The sequence below is a fragment of the Ambystoma mexicanum genome, chromosome 11, assembly GCF_040938575.1.
Source record: "Ambystoma mexicanum isolate Mex_15411 chromosome 11, UKY_AmexF1_1, whole genome shotgun sequence".
In the NCBI taxonomy this organism is placed as follows: Eukaryota; Metazoa; Chordata; class Amphibia; order Caudata; family Ambystomatidae; genus Ambystoma; species Ambystoma mexicanum.
In genome coordinates, this window is record NC_090934.1 from 1,009,494,340 (window position 1) to 1,009,517,338 (window position 22,999).

Here is a 22,999-nt window from a genome sequence, read left to right on the forward strand (position 1 = left end):
ATCCACCCATGACTTCAGCCACGGGACCAGTACACCCATGATTCTTTCCTGGTGGCGTACTGATCGCTTGCATCGGATGCGTTACCAGACCAGTACGCCACCAGGAAAGAATCATGGGATCAATCCCAGGTATTAATAACACAATATAAAGGAAAGAAAAAAAGGTAACTCCAAATTGGTCGTTATTCAGATTATTAGCCCAGATTTGAAAAAGGCTCAGCCGAGCCGAAACACGTGTTATCACTTAAAGGGCACCTTCATGAAATAAAACAGTGCACATTCTAATTTGGTGCAGAGTCCTGGAATTCTTTCTTTTTTTACTTATTTAAATACAAGTAGGCCCAGATAAATCTTGGGGGAATTATCACATTATAGGTAACAACAGTTATAAAAACACAACACTATGCTTTAAAGTACACAGACCAAAGCATAGACATTATTTAGTATTTCTAGCTAAGTCAAACCTTTTCATACAGGGGGCGTGGCCAGCGAGCGAGCGATGAAAACGTGACTCGTCGGCGCTCCCGCGGCCGCCTGAAAAATCCTGTAATATCCTGCAATATCCTGCGTTACGAAAAGGTGAAATCGCTAAAAAACAATAAATTCGGGCAGCGGAACATTATAGCAGCACCTAGCCGTGAAAAGGGCCGAATCCACGCCGGGAAACGCAAGATATCGGTGTTGGAAACTGTAAGACTGTATCGTGCGGCCCCAACCAAGATGGCCGCCTCCAAGTCGCGATGAACTAAAAACAGACAAGCATGGGCAGCTGCGAATCCCAACCGCCGGAGCAGATGCAATGCTAAATACCCTCGAAGCAGCCGGGCGACGTACAAACCAGACCCTGGACCATATCCTGTTGCTGTTGCTGAGGGCGGGCAGACTGTGCGACTCATCCCCCGCCCCCTCCTCCCCCAGCACACGAGACGGCGGAATCGATCCGCGTAACAACGCCACTCCTGGGCAGCGGCACCTCGTAGCACCATTCGGCTCTAGGGCGAGCAGGGCCCGAGCGGAAAGACGAGATATCTGCTCCGGGACACCGCGGAAAGCACCGCCCGGCCCAGTCAAGAGGACCAAACCAGACGTGAGGGGCCTGGGAACACCCCCCGATATCACCAGAGCACCAGCGGCCCCGACATCCCACGCCGCCTGGCAACCCGGTGAGGCAACCTACCACACTCCTGCTGCGGTGCGTTCGCCTGGGGAGGAAATAATTGAGAACTTTGTGCAATACGGGAACGGAACCATCTTGGACGAGCTAAAAGATCACTATAGAGGCCCGAGATAAGGCGCAAAAAAAACGGCTCCTACAGACAGGCAATAAACGACCCACACAAAGCAACACCATGGGCAAGGAAAGGATCGACCCAATGCACCATGGAACAATACGCCGCGAGCACAACTACGGCACTAAGCACCAAGGACTCGAGAGTAACCCCCTCCCCGCCAAAGGAACCAGAGGAACCACTCTCATTAAAGGATGTGATGACTGCCATCGAAAACTTGCGCGCCTCGGTGGAGCAGAAGATGGACACCATCTCTACCGAAGTCTCCTTCCTCCGTCACGACCTCCAGAAACTCTCGTCCCGGAACAGGGAAACAGAACAACGAATCTCCGGAGTGGAGGATGACCTGAGCGGGGTGCACCAACAACTCACGCAAACGTTGAACCGACTGAAAAACCTGGAGGCCCGAGTCGATGAGAGAGAGGGAAGGTCCCGCCGCAACAACATTCGCATCCTGGGACTGCCGGAACCTGCGGAGGGACCCAGCGTGGAACTTTTCTTGGAGGAATTGCTTGCGGATCTCTTTGCACCAAAGACCTTCTCAAAATTTTTCTCGGTGGAGCGTGCACACTGCATGCCCACGGGACGCCCGACCCCCGGGGCTCCCCCGAGAACAATCATTGCAAAGCTGCTTAATTACCGCGACAGAGACGCCATCCTACAAATGGCCCGTACCAAAGGGTCAATGACATATAACAGAGCCAGAATTGCCTTTTTTCCAGATTACACCCGTGAGGTTCAACGGGCCAGGCAATCCTTTGAACACCTAAAAGGGAAACTACGCTCCATGAACGTGAAATACGGACTGCTGTTCCCAGCCCAACTGAAAATCCTGCATGAGGGCAAAACTGTCCACTTTACTGACCCGCAGGAGGCCTGGAGATGGGCTGAAACTCACATTGGAGGGGGACCGAATCAAAATCGAAGAAGTAGATCAAGACCCCGACCACGGGGAGAAAGACCTGCACAGCAACCCAGACCGGAGGTCCTAATGGAACCAGACGGAGACCCCAATAACTAATGAGCACTTTAGAGAAAAGGGGTGCAGCGGCTGGACACGGGAACGGGCCGATTCACTGCGTACTCAATGCCCGGCAACAACCTGCAAGGAACACTCCTCCGGGAGTGTCATCGACGGCAGGCTACCCTCGTCCCCCTGCAACGGATCACACGAACCGCAAGCAGTCACCAGTAACACACCATGCCACCGGCGGCCGCCACGCCCCCGACTTGGGACTTGAGACACCAGACCCATACGGGTATAGTAAGTCGGAGGAGTAGTGTGAACAATTCATGTTAAGTTAACCTGGCGACATCGTTTTTAAGCGCCAGTAGAGTTCGGGCGACAGATACTTCATGTTGGGGAGGAGTATGGGGAGGGGGAAGGGAAGTTGTATTATGTTTATCTTTTTCCAGGAAATCGCACCATGCAAACGTCCATAGCGAATTCACCAAACACACAGTGCTCTCCACCCACGCTCCCACCAAATGCGGACATAATGTTCCTACGATCATACATAACACGCACCCACATAGCACAACACTATAAACCCCTAGACGGCAATGGCCACACAACACCATAGCTACCCCGATAGCCAAAATACACAAGCCTCATCGATGCCTAGTGAACGCCATAGGTCTCTTAAGCTCCTCACTTGGAATGTGAATGGTATGGGCACAAGTATAAAACGCCGACTGATCCTGCAATTCCTTAATTGACGCTCACCGGATCTAGCTCTTCTAACTGAGACCCACTTAGCGGGCTCAAACTGCCAGTTCTTCCGCAGATCCAACTATCGAGCGGCGTACCACGCAGGGTATACAATGGGCTCCCGGGGGGTCCTGATCCTCCTACATAAGCGACTCCCTCTTGAACTATCTACTTTGGTGCAGTACCCCAGTGGCCGTTTTGTGATGATTCGAGGTACACTCTGGGGGGGGGAGACAATGGCTATTCTAGCGATATATTCCCCACCGGGGTTGGGGGAGGCTCTCCTGAGGGTGGCGACGGCCCTGATGGCGCAACAGGCGGAGGTGTGGATCCTGGGAGGGGATTTTAATTGTTATGTGTAACACTCTCGACCGGACCCATATCCGCAACCGAAACCCGCGCCGGCCCACGGGTCTAGCGACCTTTGTGTCGGCGCTTGGTCTGAGCGATGTGTGGAGAGAACTACACCCCACAGACCAGGGATTATCCTTCCACTCGGGAGCACACGCATCTCTATCCAGGTTAGATTACTTTTTCCTCCCAACCGCCGAAGCATATAGGGTAAAGGCGGCAGAGCTCCTCCACCATGGCATATCCGATCACTCTCTCTTGGAGGGAACGCTCCATACGGAGCGTCCCCTACCGCCCAAAACATGGAGACTAAACGGCTACTACCTGGCCTCCCTGAATTCGTGGAACATATCACTGTAAAGTCAGACGAATTCTTCGAAATTAACACGGGCTCGGTGGAGGACCCAGTGACACTTTGGGACGCACACAAGGCGGTACTTAGAGGGGAAATGACGGCCTGGATATGCAACAAAAGAAGAGAACATCATAGGAAAGTAACTGAGGCGGAGACTTAGGCAGAAAAATGGGAAAACAGTTACATAGCCGACGCTACCCCAGAAACGCACCGCTCCCTGTTAAAGGCCAGAGCCACCCTGCATAACACAGCGCTGGATAACGCTAGACAGGCACACAGGGAGTCAAAAACCAGAATTTATTAACAGGGAGATAAAGCGGGTAAATTATTGGCGTGGCTGTAGCGACGGGAGGAAGGGCACAGACATGTTAGATTAATCACGGACAGCCCAAATGGACCTGCCCAAACAGATCCAGAGATAGCGGAGGCTTTTGCCAACTTTTATGCCTCTCTCTACGCCGCCCCAACGGCCCCCACAGACTCATCTCTTCTGGAAGAGATCATGCTCCCGCAGTTGTCGGAACACCAAAGAGCACATGTAGATAGGGAAATAGACGAAGCTGAGATCGCGGAGGCCATGACCCAGCTACAATCGGGGAAAACACCAGGCCCAAATGGCTTCCCGGCCGAGACCTGGAAGAAGTTAGGCACCAACAAGATGGCGGCCCCCCTCCGTGATCTGTTCCTAGCCGCCAAGACGCAGGGCGCCCTTCCTACGAACCGCCAATATCGTGGTCATTCCCAAACAAGGAAAACCTCCCGACCAGTGTAAGTCGTATAGACCTATATCGCTCATTAACAGCGAAACTAAAATCCTGGCCAAGTTATTGGCCAACAGGCTCCAAACGGTCATATCGGCACTGGTCCATCAAGATCAATGCGGCTTCATGCCGCAAAGATCGACCAGAATGAACCTACGTCGTTTACACCTGCTACTGGAAAGGGCCCCAACCCTTAATACACCACTTCCACTACTTGCAATTGATTTTGAGAAAGCGTTCGACTCGGTGGTATTGGCAAGTCTCTGGACAATAATGCGGCGTATGGGCATAGGCGAAACCTTTCTTAGCTGGTTTCAACTTCTATACGAGGCCCCCTTGGCCGCAGTCAGGGTAAACAACGGTTGGACCTCTAGAACCTTCCCATTGGGCCGGGGCACTCTGCAGTGCTGCCCGCTGTCCCTCCTTCTCTTCGCCCTGGCAATCGATCCACTAGCCCGATGGCTCCGACAGGTAACTACATGGTCTGGATTCCAATGGCCAAACGGACGGGAGGATAAACTCTCCCATTATGCAGACGACCTATTGTTTTACTTGAGTAACCCGGACCATGCATGCCCCATCATAGCCCAAATGCTGATGACCTACGGGGATTTCAGTGGCCTCAGGGTAAACTGGGGGAAATCAGTCCTCTTCCCAGTTAAAGGTGACGATCTAGCAATTCCCCGGGACACCCCATGTTGAGTGGAGAGGGAAGGTTTTCGCTACCTGGGCATATGGGTCACTGGGACACTATCAAACTATGTGCTGCATAACCTACATCCGCTGGTCGACCGCTTCGCTGGTGATGTACAGCACTGGATGCTCCTGCCTCTAACACTCATGGGGAGAGTGGCCCTCTTTAAGATGATTGCACTTCCACGTTTCCTCTACGTCCTGCAGAACGCCCCGTTGGCCATACCGAACTCTGAGTTCCCCCGGGTAGAGGGCCTCTTAAGGAAACTGATGTGGAAGGGGGGGCAGCCTCGAATAGCACTAGCAGCGCTGTTTGGGAGGGGGGCATGGGAGTCCCACATCTCAGATCCTACTACTGGGCCAGTCAATTAAATATAGTCAATGACCTCCTCCATGGAGATCCAGAACTCCCACACATCAGAGCGGAATTATCTATTACCCAAGACACCCCACCAATCCGAATAATGTACCAAAGCCTATCCAGACCACCCGCACAAACTACCTCATCCCATATCACGATTGTCTGGAGGCAGGCCCATGGGCACATAGGCTGGGGGAACAGGATCACCACGGCACAACCACTATGGGGTAATCATATGCTGGCGGAGGTTAAAAAGCTGACCATATGGACCCGGTGGGTGAGGGCCGGGATAACAACAGTGGGAGATGTTATCGCGGATGGCGCCATCCTCCCGTTTGAAACGCTCCAACAGAAATTTGGAATCCCGGCAGCGGAACAATATCACTATACACAACTAACACATGCTCTCAGCGGTTACAGGCAAGAACTTGCCGACGCACCAGATTATACACCCTTGGAATGTAACCTGCTAACAGAACATATCCCCACCAAGGTAACGACTATACTGTATAAAGCCATCAATGTATTCGCTACTCCGGAGCTGACCAGCCTCAAAACTAGATGGGAGCGGGATGTTGGGGATATTGACCCTGAGGACTGGATTCAGGTCCTCATGCACCCTCGCAAAATTGCAATAGACTCCAGAATAAGACTGGTACAGCTCAAGATACTCCACAGGGTATACTACCCCCGTGTGGCCCTTTTCGGTTGGGGAAGGACAACAGATCCCAACTGCCTGAGATGCCGGGTGGAGGAGGGCACTTTTTTTCATCTCCTCTGGGAATGCCCTAAAATCAGGGACTTCTGGACACAATGCTCACAATTACTTACAAGAACTCTGGGCCATACAATAACACTAGAACCCGCAATAATGCTACTGGGCGCTCCAGATGAAAGCACCTCAAACAAATGGGAGGGTATTTTTCTCTCCACGGCAATGGGCCTGATAAAGCGGGACAAAGCACAGAAATGGGGGGCCCCGGAATGCCCAACAGTCGACCAATGGGTCAATGAAATGGACATCTGCGCGACGAAAGAACACAGAATATACACGGCACGGGGGTGCCCTGCAAAAGCTACAAAAATCTGGAGAAAGTGGGAAGAACATGAAACCTGAGAACTATTGGTGGGCAGCGGCGGGAGCACTGGGGTCCTACTTGGAACATTACAGGCGATATACTACTGGAGGTGATGCATGGAGTGACAAACATGAATGAACAGACCAAGGAATCAACCCGGGATAGGGGGAGGAAGGGGGAGGGGGGGGAAACTGTTGATATGTTGTATGAATGTGTTTAAATCACCAATAAAATATGTTTATAAAAAAAAACCTTTTCATACACATCAGTATAGGTCACACCTATTCTTGGGGAGTAAAACCATACGTTACTTTGAGTTTACTTTACAGTAATTCAAGGGTAGTAGACCCTGTCCGTTATGCAGTGACCCTCAACAAGGAAATCACATAGTAAACCAACCCTATTACCAGGATACTTTTCTGAATAGTGGATCACAGATTCAAGGGGCAGTATATACTTATACCTACTAAGACCTTTTTAGTGTAATATACAATTACAGTTGCTTGTCTGCTCAGTGGAACACAGTCTAAGATAAGCAAGAACTCTTTACGCTAATTTTGGATGCACCAGTGAGACAAGGTCAGCTACACCTAAAGGAACTCTTTTCAAGAATGGCACACAGCTGTTCTAGGCAGGTAAAACCTAATGTTGTAATGTACTGTTAGTTGATTTTCAGATCATGCATCACAGATTGAGGTAAGCAATAACTCTAACTTGTTTTAGGATGGCACACAGCTAACACAAGGTAAGCAAAACCTATATACTTTTGAAAGGCGCAATCAGCAACTTAAGAGTTAAGTATAACCTGAGGCAGACTTATTCTGGACAGGCTAACATCAAGTCAGGGGAAGCAAGACCCTATTGGGGACACTCTGACATTTATCCTAACAGGAATAGTAAAGTAGAACCAACAGCATTACTACTTTTGGCGAAGATGCACAACCAATTCACAGGTGAGTAAATTAACCTTATGTATACTTTTCAGAATAGTGCAACACACATTCAAGATAAGTAAGAACTTTTGTAACTGTGCACGCTCAGAGTTACCGTTGCCAACCAACTTCTTTTACAAGTAAGTAACTTTTGAACAATTATTCTTTTCAAGGCAGAACCCTTTTCTTATCCAGTCCTTCTCTTATTCTATTGCATGAGTTCTCTCAGAGGCAGTAAAGGGACCATAGTGGTTTAGGTGCCAGCTGTAGGCAGGATGTGATGGGGTTCAGTTGCAGGCAAAGTCAGAGTTCCAGAGGAAGACTGTTCAAACAAGTATTTCACTGTAAAGTTAGTTGAGGGACCCGGGACTTCAGGGAAGACACCCTAGGTGGATTCCGCAGTGGGGCTGGGTGAACTGGATGAGTGGCCTCCCAATCACAAAAAACACAGTACCTCCGCACAGAAGAGTTGCAGCAGGAAGACTTCAGAATCTGCAGCCAAAAACCTGATTGATGGATTCCTTTGTCAAGAAGACAGAAGACAGAACTTTGGAAGGACTTTAGCAGCAGGGACCACAGGAGAAGGCTCCAGGCAACCGTTTCCTCGTGGCTGGATGCTGCTCTGTGGTTTTGACATCTTTCAGGAGCCAGGAAGACGACTGAATATCGCTGGTCAGATGCTCATCGTTTGCAAGGTCCAGCACTCTGATGAGGGGACTTTATGGACTGAGTTCTTGTTTCTGGAGGTCCAGCAGGATGCTCACAAAGTTTCAGCAAGATCCGGATTTCGGAAGACCGCACACCGCACAATGACTCGAGGTCCCACGGTGTTGGGTATTGCAGACCCACAAGGTTGCAGCACGACATGGGATGGCTCAAAATGCAGGTGTTCTTGGGACTAGTGGATGCCACCAGTCTTTGGGTAGGAGTCGTGTTAGAGACTCCTAGGTCGATCAGAAGGAAGTGCTACAGCAGGCTCCGGTTACACAGCAGGCTCTCTGATCGCTGGCAATAGTCTTGGCTGCGGTTTCAGGACAGCCAGCCGCCCAGTTTGAATTGGATTCTCGCAGTCAGGCTGGAAGACAAAGGACTGCAGAGTTTTGGACTCCTCACTCGCTTTCTACCTTCAGGGACACTATGGAGCCTGGGTGGGTAATCCACAGGATTCCCGCCAAAGAGAAAGTTAAAACAAAGGATTTTCCCACCCTGGATGTCAGGGGAAGGAACAAGAAAGGACAAGGAACACTATAAATGGCGAAAAAAGAATGGGCCATTTTGGTAAAATGAGCACCCATGGGTGCCTTTACGCCGGGGCTGTGGAAACCGCCCACGGTAAAGGTGCACCAAATTAGTTAAAAGGTTCACCTCCACCAGCCATTAAAGGTACATTTTTCCTTGGGGGAATTCCCAGTATCTCCCCAGCACTCCACATAAGGATTTTGCATTTTTTACCCTTAGCATTCTAGGTTTTCGACCTTATTGTTTGTGGTTAGTAGGACTTCAGTAGAAGCCCCCTGTAACCTATTTTTGGTATATATTCCTATTGTAGGCGAGATGGCCCCTAAAACAGGCTTGTTTTTTTAAACATGCACTTTTGGCCCTAGACAGAGTGACTAGATGTCTGGGGTAGCTTGTGGTTCCAAGCAAAAGGGATGTGACCTGGCACTTCAGAAATCACTGCCCCTTCCAGTGTAGGACCAAGCCTGATTTTCATATGGTTTTTCCCCTTCTCTAATGGCATAGCAAGCTGAAAAAGAATGTTCAGCAGGATGGCCTACAGCAATGCTAGAGGCGATGATTCATTCAAGGCCTTCCAGCCATCACCTTTGTGTTGTGCTGTTGTCCACCTGCGAGGACAGCCCATGAGGCAGAATAATCAGCATCCATGAAGACCAACAGAATCACCGAAGAAATTAACCAGGGTTCCTGGTTACCTCACGGGAGCGGGAAGGGCCAGCCAGCCAGAAACTGTCCCAAGACCGGGGCAATGGCAGGTCTAGATCCAGGATGACCCAAAATGGAGCTGGCATGGAGCAGTAGTAAGCCGCTCGACTTCCAGGGCAGGAGGATTCACCTCATACCGGTAGTTGGTGCAGGAAAATGTCCCATGAAGGAACAGCCAGCCAGTTAGGCTGACCTCCAGAAGGGAAGAAAGAGCCAAGATAGGATTCCACAAGGAGGGATTGCGGAATTAAGGAGCCAGGTTAAAGCCAGTATGGCCACACCAAGGCTCTCAGCAACACCTCATTTTTAGAAGCAGTCTTCCAGGATGTCCAGTAAATATCTTTTAAGGTATGCACAGGATTCCCCACTAATGATGCATTCACTGGGGCTGGCCTAAGGTTTTTGAGGTCAACCAGTAAGTCTTGGGATTAAAACCGCCAATTAGTTAGTCCCACACTGGCTGTATATCTATATCAGGAGGTCTAGAGTACTTTAAACCAGTCTACACCAGTTTAATCTAAGACCAAGAATACCTTTGTGCTTTTAGGATGAGCCTATGTCAGCAAGAGGGCACTTTGTACTTTGCTTTGTGGTCTCCAAATCAAAGGGATGGCGCAAAACAAAATGTCTGGGAGCAGCGGTTACATGCTTTGGTACCTCAAGGACAACCATACATAGGTGCATTGGGTTACTAATGCTGTTAAGTGTCTACAACCGTGGTGTAGCCAAATTCAATCACGGCTGCCACCAGCCCACTTAACAGGATGCTTTCTGGATGATCATTACCCTACGACAAAATGGAGGCGCTTAAAAACACACCTGCCCTGGTAGCCATAGGGGTTACTATGGGCAGCACATTTGCAGTAGCAAGGGGATTTTAGTGGAAGTCCCTCTGGTCACAAAATAAAAGTGGAAACATCCTGGAGTATCCAGGAAGTTAGGCAGTCAGAACCCCAAAAAGAAATTCTTCCCTAACACATCTTCAGAGCTCACTCTATGCAATGTACAAAACAATGACTAATATATATTCTGCATGTGACCATATAGAACTGATTGATGCTGCAAAAGGAAAAACTGTTTCCTGTATATATTAAGTTTTGTAGTATATCTGACATCTTCCAACTAGATACATCCAACCACGTCTGGAGGTTTAAAGTTGAAACATACATGGTAAACACATTGATGCATCCACATTTACACTATTTACTGATTAAATAATGTATGATATAGCCTATTTGGGGCACTATGGGCTTTGGGTCTACATCATCGAGTTATTCTAGGTATTCCCATTGTTTAGGTCAGTACGTATGCTTTTACGAAAGCCAGACATTTTTTCCCCGGCCCACCCCCTTAATGCAATCATTGTTCATGGAATGCACAACATCTGCTAGCGGAATACAGATAAATACCCATTTCTGTCCAGCAAGGTGGGGAGGCTTAGTGAGCCGCCAAATTCTTGAGCGGTGCAGTCTTCATCTCCCAGATTTGCACATGAAACACAATTTTAAAAGTAAGGACATTTTTTTTTAAAGGATCAATTCCCCATCCGATTTCCTCCTAGTCAGACTTACTCTTCAGCTGGATCTACGAAACAAAGTTGATTTCTTCATTGTAAAAGGCTGTATAATATGATGAGCCATTAGTGAGAGACAGTGAATCCTACCTGATCATACTTTGTCTGGGGCAAACATGGTCATTTGGGGTTCTTGAATCCGACCACAATCTTGTGATGGGGTTCAAGCGTGTGCATGAGCATGCCCCCAATAGATATTTTAAAAAGCTATTGCTAGCAATCTGCACTCTCTCATAATAGAACAAATTGGTTCACCTGCCACCCTCAGGAAACTGGACAAACAATAGAGCTCTTTTATGATTGACAATATTCAATTCTTGTATCGCGAGCTGCCAAGACATTAGGGGTCTACCTGAACTCTGACCTCTCCATGAATAGGCAGGTCAACGCCATTGCATCAACTTCAGCCTACCATTCCAAACTGCTTAATGCAGCAAGACCCTTTCTCTCTGATCAGAACTGTCTCACGATTGCCAGAGCAATATTTGGATCTCAGCTGGATTACTGCAATGTCCTCTTCGTAGGGACGTCAGTAAAAAAAATCACCAAACTCCAAACTGTCCAGAACAATGCCCTGAGAGCCGCCACAGGTATCTCAAAGAGAAAACATATCTCTGAAATCTGGAAGCAGGTTCACTGGCTCCCCATTAAAGAAAGAATAGTCTTTAAAGCCCTCACCTTGACTCATAAATGTGTCCATAACCTGGCACCGTTGTACCTTGCTCAGAGAATTGTCATGCCCATTCCAAAGAGACCCACCAGACTTGCCTACACTAACAGGATCCCCATTCCCAAAACCCAGAGAATTTTTTTGCAGGCGGGTCTAGTTTTCCAGCCTTGCAGCTACCCATTGGAACTCTCTGCCTCCTCATCTGAGGGTATTGAGTCGCACCGGGCCTTCAGGAAAGCACTAAAAATGATGCTATTTGTTCAACTATTTCTCAGGTCTCGTCACCCTGCTAGACTGTACGCCTCACCACTGTGACTGTTACCACTAACAGAAACTATATGATGATCATAAATTGAAAGTAACTGGATATGTTCCTAAAGTACTACCTACCTATGACTGTTCTAACCACACGCTCACTGTAACCTTGAGCGAAGTAACATGATTGTAACTAAGACGACTTCCTGCAAGCTCACTGTAACCATGAGCTAAGACGATTTCATGTTGCAGCGCCTCGATGCCCTTGGGTTGCTAGTGCGCTTTACAAATACAAATAAATAAAATATTTTATAATGAGCTATGATGGAAGTTGCATTTTTTCTTTGATTGTGCTTAGGCCGTACACCAGCAGGGCAGTTGGGCATGTTTGACTTGTTTTTTTATTTGCCTTTACTTGGGGGCCCATTACGAGAATGCATGATGTGAAGACCATTGTGGGACAGGTGTGGTGTCCTTATAGAGGCTTAATACATTGTACTTTGTGTCCCCATCGTGGAATGAAAAATTTGTTGCATCTTGAGTTGGGAAAAATAGGTGTGATATTGAAAGAAGATAAATCTGTTTAGGGTGACCAGACTGAGATGAGAGAGATGTGATGTAGCCTCAGATGAAGGATGGAAAGGCTTGTTGTCCTTGGCGCAGTATCAAAAAGGAATTCTTTATTTTTGTGTAAAATCCTTTCACTTTGCTCTTTGTTGTAGGCCAACCAGACCGCTAACAGCCCTTTGAGTAATGGTATGTACCAGTCTGCCCGTTTCCTGACCTTTGCTACCGTCTTCTAACCTGTAATCGGTGTATCCTAATTATGAATACAGCATGCACTTTTTTGTTAGACCTGACCCTTTCTATTGGCTCGGCCCTGTCCACAACTCGAGACTCTTTCACCAACAATTAGCTGGGGCCCTACCCCACTTTCACATCTCTCATTTGGTGATGGGCTTTGCCCTTTTGCTGGTTTCTACTCCCTCCAACTCTTTGCTGGACACTGCCTCTTTGCTGATCCTGTCCCACTTCTTGGCTTGACCCTCTATGCCCTCTTTGTACTCCCATTTAGCTTCCTCTGGTGTTGGACTCATTTGTTTTCTGCCATTCTGGTGGGCACATTAGTGTTCTTGATGTTTGCAGTTGTGTGTTGTAGAGCAGGTGTGCACAACACATGTCTGATGCCACTTTTGGTTAATGGTTCTATTTTCATTGTCTTCAATCCGGCCGTGCCATTTTGACCCATACTCCAGCAAATGGCCTCCTCTGACTACGTTAACTGTGAAAGTGGAGTTGTGCCTGCAAGGCTGTCTCCCCCACCACCTAGGAGTTGATTCTCGGAGAAGCTGGCCGCTGAAGGGGGGGTTTTGCACCCTTGGTTCAAAGGAGATATGGGCACAGATCATAGAAACCTTGTACCGGTTGGCCTAGTACCAAAAACATTATGTGGCTATATTAGAAAACATTTGCACCTTAACACGTGACCTTTTGCCCTTGGACAAAAAACCCTTCTTTCAATGCATTTTTTCTTGAGGGCAAAGTTTAACCTAGTGCTAATACGAAATGGTATTTGCGCTAGGGCAAACTTTACCCTGGTGCAAAAATGCATTGAAGGTACATGCTTTTTGTGCATTAGGGCAATTTTTGACACTGGTGCCAATACCGTGCAACGTTCACTTGCACCGCTACCATGTTACTGTAACGTGGCCCACGGTGTGTAATGTGCAGGCATGCCTCTGTGCGGGAATATTGGCTGTGTGGTGTATCAAGCATTCTCACAGAACCCACTTTTATACTGCATCAGCAGACTGTGTGCTCAGTTCTTTCAATCTTACATTTCTGACCAATTTTCTCTTGCATTCAGGGAGAGAGGATGCGCTGCTGAAGCAGAGTTTCAGCTTTAGTGCTGAGTCGCAGGTAAATTATGTTCTCATCGTGTTGTCTCTCCGTGTTTCTCAGATTGCGCTCCTACAATTATTGCAAAGCTGCAGGAAATGAGTGCCCTTATAAATCCTACCAACCAACACTTGAAGGAACTGCTTGAGGATTCTGGAGTTTCACAGAGCTGACATCCAAGGAGCTCAAAACTTATACCCAGTTGCATTTTGCTAATTAGTCCTGCATGTCAGTGTGGTGGCTCAGCTCCTTGTGTTTAATTTGCATGTGTATATATTTTTGAGGAGAACCTGGTGCTTCAAAGAGAAACCCTGCGAGTAATGCTATTTCTGGGTGCTTAAAATAGTTGACCAGTGAACATATGGGGTGGTACATAAACCTTGTAGTGTGCGGGGGTGGGGGGGATTAGAACTTAGATCTTTGGCATTGACGAAAGAGAGTGAGAGGTTAATAAGTGCTATTCTCAAAATTCTGTTTTTCAGACTATAAACACTATATAGTATGTATTTTGAACGTGATAACTCTTCAGGCGGGGCATTGGTAGCCCAGGAGAAGTGCTTGAGTCCATGGAAAGTCCTCATTAATAAGAAATTCTAAAGTGTACAAAGCATTATTATATTGGACTAACATTCAGCCAAAAACCTTATTTCTCACCAATCATTGCAGTCCATGCGCAGAAGCTATTTTTGTGTATAGACCGCTTAACTTTTTATCATCTCCATTTTGTACTACGTAGTAACCCAGCTCACTTTACTTTGGCACATAAAGTACTGTAAGGCCTCCCTTCACTATTGTAAGTCAGGAGTCGCCGATTTAAATGTTTCTGCCAATCCCTCCCAATTCCTGCATGTTGCAGAGTCTATATGATACTTATCTAGCCCCCTCCCTCACGCAAAGGGTCATTTCAGAAGCAAGGCCACCTGTAACAATCCAGCTGTGCCTTGTGTCAGGAGGGCACAGGGTTTAAACAGCACACCAACTTGGCAGATGCTTTTGCATTGCCAGTAGACAAGAATGGCTTGTCTGAAAGCTGTGAATCTGCACCTTGCAGTGTGAAACAGCATATGAAGTATAAAGGCAAGTTCTCTCACTGTTTGCAGTTCCTGCCAAAAGATGAGCATTAATATGATGGAAAGGGTAGTAGTGTTGCACTGCATACCATTTGAAAAGTGTTGCATCTTGCGACCCGTGCTACCGGCGCAGTCTGGATTGCAGTAGTTGCCAAGATCCGAGCAGGGGACTGCTCCTAGCACTGAATGGAAGTAAAGAATTCCAACAGTAAGATGACAATGCCGCCCAAATAGCTGAAGTTTTCCTCCATGGAATAACTTGCTGGGACACGAGGCAGGTATCAAAAGGAGTAGACTTTCAAAAGAATGTCCACCCAAAGGCCAACAAAGTGGACCCACCCCCAAGAAAACGGCCCTCTTAATGGATCACAGCCGGTTCATTCAGCAGGTCGCTCCTCTGTCTCTCACAACATTAAGTAAGACATTCCCCTGGTTTGCTTTATCTGCCAGACCTGATGCTCTCTCAAAAGCTGGGGAAGGCATGGAGGCACAACTTTCAATCTATTTATTAATGTTTTGATACTCTGATCTCAATCATTTCCTTGATTTAAGACTTTCATTGGCTAGTGGGACTTGACACTTGCATACCAAAACACTTAACGTATCTGCTGTCCACCACAGGTCATTACTCCACTCCTCACTCCTTTTCAATGCCTTAGTTCCCCATTTCTCCAACACCCACTTACTGACACAGCCAACTATGGACACTTGGGTTTTGTGTTGGCGGAAAAATACTACATATTCCCATATCATAGCTGCTTCTATGTTTCTAGGGATCGTTTGCGTGCATCTTAAGCACATCACACGACCACACGCAGATCACAGGAGTTTTTAAAGGGTGCCGTTTTATTAAATGGCCTACACTGGGATAGGGCCCAGATCAACCAGAGTTCTTACCTAGTTAGTGCCTCTGTGAAATTAGCGCTGAATAGAAAGGGGTTACCTGATATATGTTCCCGAGTTAGAATCAACCGTGCAGACCTTGCCAATGGGAGGTGGGGAATTATTGCACTGGGGCCCTTAGTGCAGAACGGGGATAATACAATGGACCATGAAGAAGCCGTGCAAAACAACTAGCAAATAAAACACATTGACAATGAAGCGAGGTAATGGGAGATGGAGTAATCACTGCCCTAGGTCTGCATTCATTCTTGTGTGCGCATTTACAGCAGAGAGGCAGAATAATATGCAAGGTGAATTGAAATAATATACAGCCAAGCAGGAAAATAGGAGCTTACTCTGACATGGGCAACATGATCTGAAAGTACTATTTACACAGTTCAACGTGGAAAAACATTAAGGATGAATATTGCACAGGCAAAATAAATGCAGACCGCTCAAAATACAGAGGGTATTCTATACAGAGGCAACAAACTGTTCAAATGAAATGCTGCTGAATAGTTTTCCTATGCTAGGGATCTGGGATCTGATCAACTCCATACACTTCTAAAATGAGCAGGGAATTAATAAACCCACCCCAATAACCTCTTACTGATCCCCCTACATCTTGTGTACTGATGCACAGCACTTGGGGAAGAAGAGCACAACTGGGTGCAGGGCCAAGCTCTTTGGAAGGGGGTCTGGAAAGCACATAGTGACACAGTAATGGGCTCCTATTGACATAACAAGATAGGCGTGCCAAATCGAGTCATAGCTCTGCTTTCCAGGTGCAGTGGGTTCAGGAAGGATGTACCAAGTTCAAAGCCCGGAGTAAGGGTCCAAACACTATACATTTCCGACATAAAGTAGTCGACTCGAGAGCTAGTGAAGAAACAGTGGGACTGGAATTAACATATAAATCCCAACACAGGTAACAGTATTTTATAATCAAATTAAGTTAATTAAAACATTCACACATGCCGGGTGTGCCTCCAGAGTAGTATCTGGTCAAAGGAGGTGGCATCCTCCACCGCTTCGAGGTGCCAGGAATTCCAAAAAACAGCTCAATGATGAGTATAAGAGAACAGATGGCAGGGAGAATGATTTGTAACACAAGGGGGTTCTGATCCCTGAACTGAGGAAAGTTCCATCTCTGCCGAGTCATTATCCATTGAAACACATTGAAGTCCATTCTAAGGCATGGGTGTCGATATAGTTCAATGTACAATTAATGCACACTATTTCTCATTCTTCTAAGGTGAAAAGACATGTATTACTGTTTACGTGTGACAAGGCCAGTGCATTGTCCTTGTCTGGGAGACATGCAGGAATTGCTAACCCCAAACCCACCCACTTCCTGAGCCGGGATGTATGGCTGTAGACCCACAAATCTGTTATCTTCAGGAGCTGCTCCTCACCATGGCACAGTATCCACCAGTGTCCAAACGGCAAAACTAGGTTGGAGGCCCTCTGAGGTGGCCAGGCTGGAAGGTCGAGTCTAGATGGCCAGGCATCTGAGAGTCCCAGGTGCAGTGGCGGCCCTTGGAGTTGGACAGGGATGTCAGCGGAGGCAGGGACAGGACCCATCCTACATCGATGGGAGCCCGCAGTGTGACTGGAGTCTGGTTCGCCAGCATAGCAGGGTGCCTCAGCAGATACAGAGGTGGCTGCTGTGACCCGGGCCACTGGCGGTTTGGGCCTCACATCACCCGCCAGAAACCACTGTGCAGCGCAGGATCAGAGGGGCTGGGGTGGGAGGGGTTGGACTTGTCTCTGATGAGCTCTGCAGGACCTAACCTTCCCCAATGTTTTGGCTAGCCATTGAGAGAGCCCTAAAGCAGATGGGGACTGGGGTTTAGGCCCTTTTGCCAACCCTTCTTTTTCTACCCACCCTAAGGCCTGGCAAGGATTGGGTAGTGAGAGGGAGACCTATCCAAGGATGGAGGGGTGGCGCATTTAAAATAGAATGGAAACCAGGGTGGTGTGTGAGTGAGGGCGGCGGCGAGAACTGAGGTGGAGTGGGATACCAGGGAATAAACTGTGTGTGGCAGAGTTTGATTGAATGAGCGTGATACTGTTGGAGGGAGTGGTGGCGGGTCTCCAGTGTAAGTGAGCATCAATGTGAAGCAAGTGAGGTTAGTTGATTGTAGGGAGTGCTTGAAATTGTTGGCGCAAGTGAAAGGAGCAGTGTTGTAGAGTGGCTGGAGTAGTAGGAGATAGTGGCAGGAGGTGAGAGGAAAAGTGGTAGGAGAATAGTGAGAGTGGAGGAGTAGTAGAACTGGTTAGAGGACGGTATTTGTAGTGAGAAAACAGCAGTGGTATTAGGGGGAGGATAGTAGTAGTTAACGAGAGGGGTAGTGGTAGAATATGTGATGTAGTGGTAGAAGGGGGAGTAGGAGAAGCAAAGGAGTTCATATTGAAGCGTGGAGGCAGGGAGATGGAGGGACAGAAGATTGGAGGGGAGATGGTTAGAGAAGGAGGTAGAGTAGAAGGGCAAGGTGAGACTGAGTGTAATTGGCTTACACAATTACCAAGAGAGTGAGTGCTACGCCTCTCTAGACCAGATGCAAGTGTCCCTAACAGATTTCAGAACCCATCAAGTGGTCTCTGGAGAAATCCGGGTAAGAGGGTTAAGTTAATTTACCTGTCACTAACTCTCCCTTGCCTGACTCGGATCAGTGGTGGTTTAGTCAAGATCCCCTCTGGGCAGTCTCTAGTGTTCTGGACTGGAATAAATACTTACCTGAACGTTTCTAAACCTTTGGAACACTTAATCACAACCACTGCTATTGCTAAATCCATTAGTTAAACCTACCTGAACTGTATTTCTCGTAGACCTGGTGACTGTGGGGCGCTAGGCCTCATTCCATCTCAGGACTGGACTTACTAAGAGTTGGGATTAAATTCTAGAATTGCTCTGAAGTGTTTTTCTGTAGTAGTTTACTTGATTACCTACCCATGTTTACTAGTTGTTTTAATCAACTGGTTTTCTACCTCTTTACTTACTTTACCACACATGGTTACTTAAAGTCTTGCTTATGACTGTGCAAACTGTTGCTGAACTTTCTTTAAGGTAAGAGTAGGGGTTCTATTTATTTAAAAGAACAATTGTGGATGTATATATATGGATTTCATAACAAGTGTGCAATTATACTGCCCAAAGGTTTCATTGCTTAGTGTGCATTTTAAAGACCTAATCGTATATTTTGTTTAACTTGTCTGTCTAATTGAAATTATTGAAGGGCTCTGAGTTTGCCTCATTGTAGACATATACCACTCTCATACCCCTCCTGAGTCTAAGCCGTCCCTCTCTCCTACTCTATGATTGGGTTTGGCTAGACTTCAGTATCCTTGCTATTCACACAATTAGGTGGTCCTCCTAAAGTCTACCCCCCAGGATTGATTTTGGAAATCCATCTTAACCACGTGCAAATCATTTATCAATGTTAAAAGAAGTTTGCGGGAGAGGCAGATCTGCTACTCTTCCAGCAAAGCTTATGGTGGCTCATGCAGCAAGACCACCTGGGGTCCTGCTAAGGGGTGGGGCAATTCACTGCAGATGGGTTGTGACTGTGGGTGGGTTACTGCAGAGGCCATGAGCATTAGGCCTGCCTGATTTTAACATTTTTTATTTTATTAGTGTTGTATGGTTAAATAAACCTTTTAACACTACATATATAAGAAAAGAATTCGTTACACATCACCACATTATTTCACATACTATTTCAACAATAACATTCATGAATATACACAATCTTATTACATATAAAAACCAATATATCAGGATACATTATCAACCTCCTAAAATACAAATTTGAACTTCATTCATCCTATTATTGAGCAGCATGAAGCTGGCCCAGCCGATACACCATTGTACACCAAATATGATGCATAGTAAAGTTTAAAATTCTACTACTACCAAAATATAGAAGACCCCAGGATTGATCTGATTTTAAAATTGTCTAATCCAAATCTTAAATTACAATACACTTTGACATAAACATCCTGTATTTTTTCACAATTTGTGAGATGTCTCTGGGTTTCCACCTCTTTGCATATGCAGCAACATCTTTCCTGGTAGGGACTATTCCTCCATGTACCTGTCCTGGAAAGCGTAAGTAAAAATTCCAGTCTCAATTGCATTATGAACCTTCTCACCTTAGTAGTGTATACATTCTTAAGATAAGTACAAGGTGAGTGGATTGGACAACCTTGTGTTGTATACAATTTATATTTCTTGGGGAAGGCCCAAGTACTCTGCCAGACCTGTAAGAGGTTCATGGAAGGCTTTGGCTGATGTGTGTCGGGGTCCTCTTCCTCATCAGTGTCCACCTGCAGGTCTGGAGAGTCCAGTACCGTGGAGGGGTGCTGGGAGCCGAAAGCGGAGGTGTGGAGATCGGAGCCTGCAGCAGAGACTGGTACCGAACCGCCTGCACTATCGGTTGGGGGCTGGAGCGGGCGGCGGAGGCTGCACAGGGGTGTCTGTACCAGGACCTGCAGCACCGGAGCCATTGGCGGGAGCACATCCCTGATGGCATCCCTGAGGATGACCCTCATCCGAGGGGATTTCATAAGCCCGAGCAACCTTTTGAAGAATCTGTCCTCACAGGCCAGAGGGGTGGTAGGTGATATTGACGGGGTAGCAGGCGGCTGCTGGAGCCATTGCATGCCCTGCCCATACAGACGCAGCGGGAACCTGCCCAGCGCAAGCGAAGGATGGGCTGTAGGCCACATACCTGGAGGACTCCAGTCCCACCTTGACACTCGCTCCTCCACCTGCTCCCTTCCTTGGTGCAGTATCGGGCAGTGTCTGTAATGTCTGGCACGGCAGCAGTCTCGTCGAGCAGCCTTCAACATGCCTGCGTCGTGTTGCATGGCTCACTAGGCCCAGCCTCGTCCAGGACTCTTGAGTGTGGATCATGAGGCCTACACTGCTCCTCAGGCCGAGACCTGGTAGGGGTTTCGCCCTCAGCGGATCTGCCTGTAGAGCTACGTATAGGCACCCCCACGGACATGTTGCCGGTAATAGGGCGTGGCCCCTCGGGTGAAGGCCTGGTAAAAGAACCTTCCGGTCCCTCAGCACTGTCACCGGGAGGATCCCCTGACCCGTCGGCCTGCCGGCCGGTAGCTGACCTAGCCTCGGTACTCATGCTGGTATAAGAACCTGAGCGGTTCCTCCCGCGCAGGTGAGTCCCTAAAAAGGAGTCTCCCTTGCGGGGTGCACTGGAAAAGAGTGGCCCTACCTTGTGCCTGGATCGATGATTGACAAAGTCCTTCAGGTCTTCTGGAGTCGACCTCTGGAAGAGCTCCCTCCACATGGCTAGTCTGTTCTTCAGTTACCTTGAGGAAAGCGCGTTGCACGTGGTACATGCTTGCCAGCTTTGGTCTGGGCCAAGGCAACGAAGGCAGACGGCATGGGGGAGTCTGAAGTTAGAAAGAGCCCGTTGCAGGATGGACACCGGCTGAACCCCGTAGAAGTCGACATGCGCCAGGGAGGAGCGTGATGCCGGAGGACTGAGTACCTGAATGATTAAAAAAAAGACAAGAGAAGTAGTATCCACGCGTGGAATTACATGGCCAAACCCAGTAGCGCTTGTGAATTCTGTCCATTTCTGTTGACACAGAAAAAATGACTGAGGTGTGGCACTGGCGCGCAGAGTCAGGGCAGCGCATGCTCCCAGGGCCGCACCCTTGCGTGCCTCTAAATTTAAAGGGGAAGAAGGTTTTTTTCTGGTCAAAAAGGTTGTCTCCCGTCCCTAGTAAGGCACGCCCATGCAGTATGGAGGAAAGGGGACTAACGTCTAAGAGTACGTTAGTCACTACGGTGAGTAACCTCTAATTTATACCCCTCCTAGAATATTTGGGGAAAGAATTTTAGGGGTCAGGAAAAATGTTTAGGGGTCTGGAAAAAGTCGCCTATCTGGCAACAGTATCACAGCGACATTATCACATAAAACCATTCTACTGTTCAATGGGCAGCAATCCGAATAGATTATCTCCCTGTGTCTGAACGGGCAAACCACTGTGCAACTGAATGTTCTGTCCTTCCATGCACCCTTTAGGTCCATTCCCCTGTACTCCTGATAATGGCTCTTCTCCCTTGCTGCTCGTGCATCTAGGCAAAGGAGTTTGAATATTGGGAGTCTCACCAACTTGGCCTTGTATAACACTTTGAAAAGAGAGATCTGTGCTCTTTGCTAGATCTGTGCACTTGGTTGAGCTAAGGGTTACCTGGGAGGGAAAGAATGTATTCGAGGGACCTGCTTTTCAGACCAAGTGGGCATGCACATATCTACCGGAGACCAGCTGTATCATTTTGAGGGCAAGCCCAAGACGCCTAGAGGCAGTTCTGGGAACAGCCAAGGATGGATTGGCATTGGCTGTCAGCCAGTGAATGTTGGAAAGGATTAGAAAGCTAGCAGGGCAGAGACATGCAGCTTCTCAGGGGGGTAGGGTTTGATACATCGCAGTGTGGAAGACCAGAAACTCTGCATAGTTGGTTAAAGTTGAAAGGGGTACCACCAACTTCCAAGGGATGGCCTTGCAAAATGGTCAGTGTATCTTTGTGGTGAGGACACTAGCTGGGCATTGAAAACGTTGTATTTCTCTCTATTCATCTAATTCTCCATTGACAGTGGAGCAGACGAATATCTGGACAGAGATTCCCTAGGCGCCATCAAGGGCAGTACCTAAAAGGCATTCAATGAACCACTAATGGCAAAGGAAATTACTAAGACCATGGAGGGTCTGTCTGGGGGTAATGCTCTGGGCCCAAATGTATTCTGCTTAGGTTTAAGACATTTTCCTGTGCGGTAGTGCCTCGTGTTTTAGCTATGTATGCAGAGACCACCAATTGGGGTGTATTGCCAGAGACCACGACAGAGGCCTTCATTACCCTGTTATTGAAACCAGATGAGGTGCTGGTGGAATGTTGGGTTAATGGCCAATATCCTTGATGAAACTGGATATTAAAGTTTTGGGCAAGGTGAGCTCAACAGCCTTGTACCTATCTGGTGTCTCCTTGTGTGCCTATATCTGTCAGTTTTCATGCCGGGTCATTCCACTGCTTAGGATATTGTTCACTCTTTTGCACCTGACAGCTCTGCCCCCTGTTAACATGCCGCTTACTTTATTGCAATCCAGATACTTCCCGTTAGCTACATACGCTGCATAAGTA

The 22,999-nt window shown here is 47.7% G+C and overlaps 1 protein-coding gene across 6 annotated transcripts in view; it reads left to right on the top strand.

Moving 5' to 3' along the window:
- UACA (uveal autoantigen with coiled-coil domains and ankyrin repeats) overlaps window positions 1-22,999 on the top strand; it is a 523,730-nt gene that overhangs the window by 430,280 nt on the left and 70,451 nt on the right. For 5 of the 6 annotated variants that reach the window (XM_069624208.1, XM_069624210.1, XM_069624213.1 and 2 more), the window contains exons 13-14: window positions 12,697-12,730; window positions 13,842-13,894. The exons of the other annotated variant lie outside the window; for it this stretch is intronic. In XM_069624208.1, coding sequence (XP_069480309.1) covers window positions 12,697-12,730; window positions 13,842-13,894 — 87 coding nt within the window. The remainder of the gene's footprint in view (window positions 1-12,696; window positions 12,731-13,841; window positions 13,895-22,999) is intronic. 6 annotated transcript variants of the gene reach the window in all.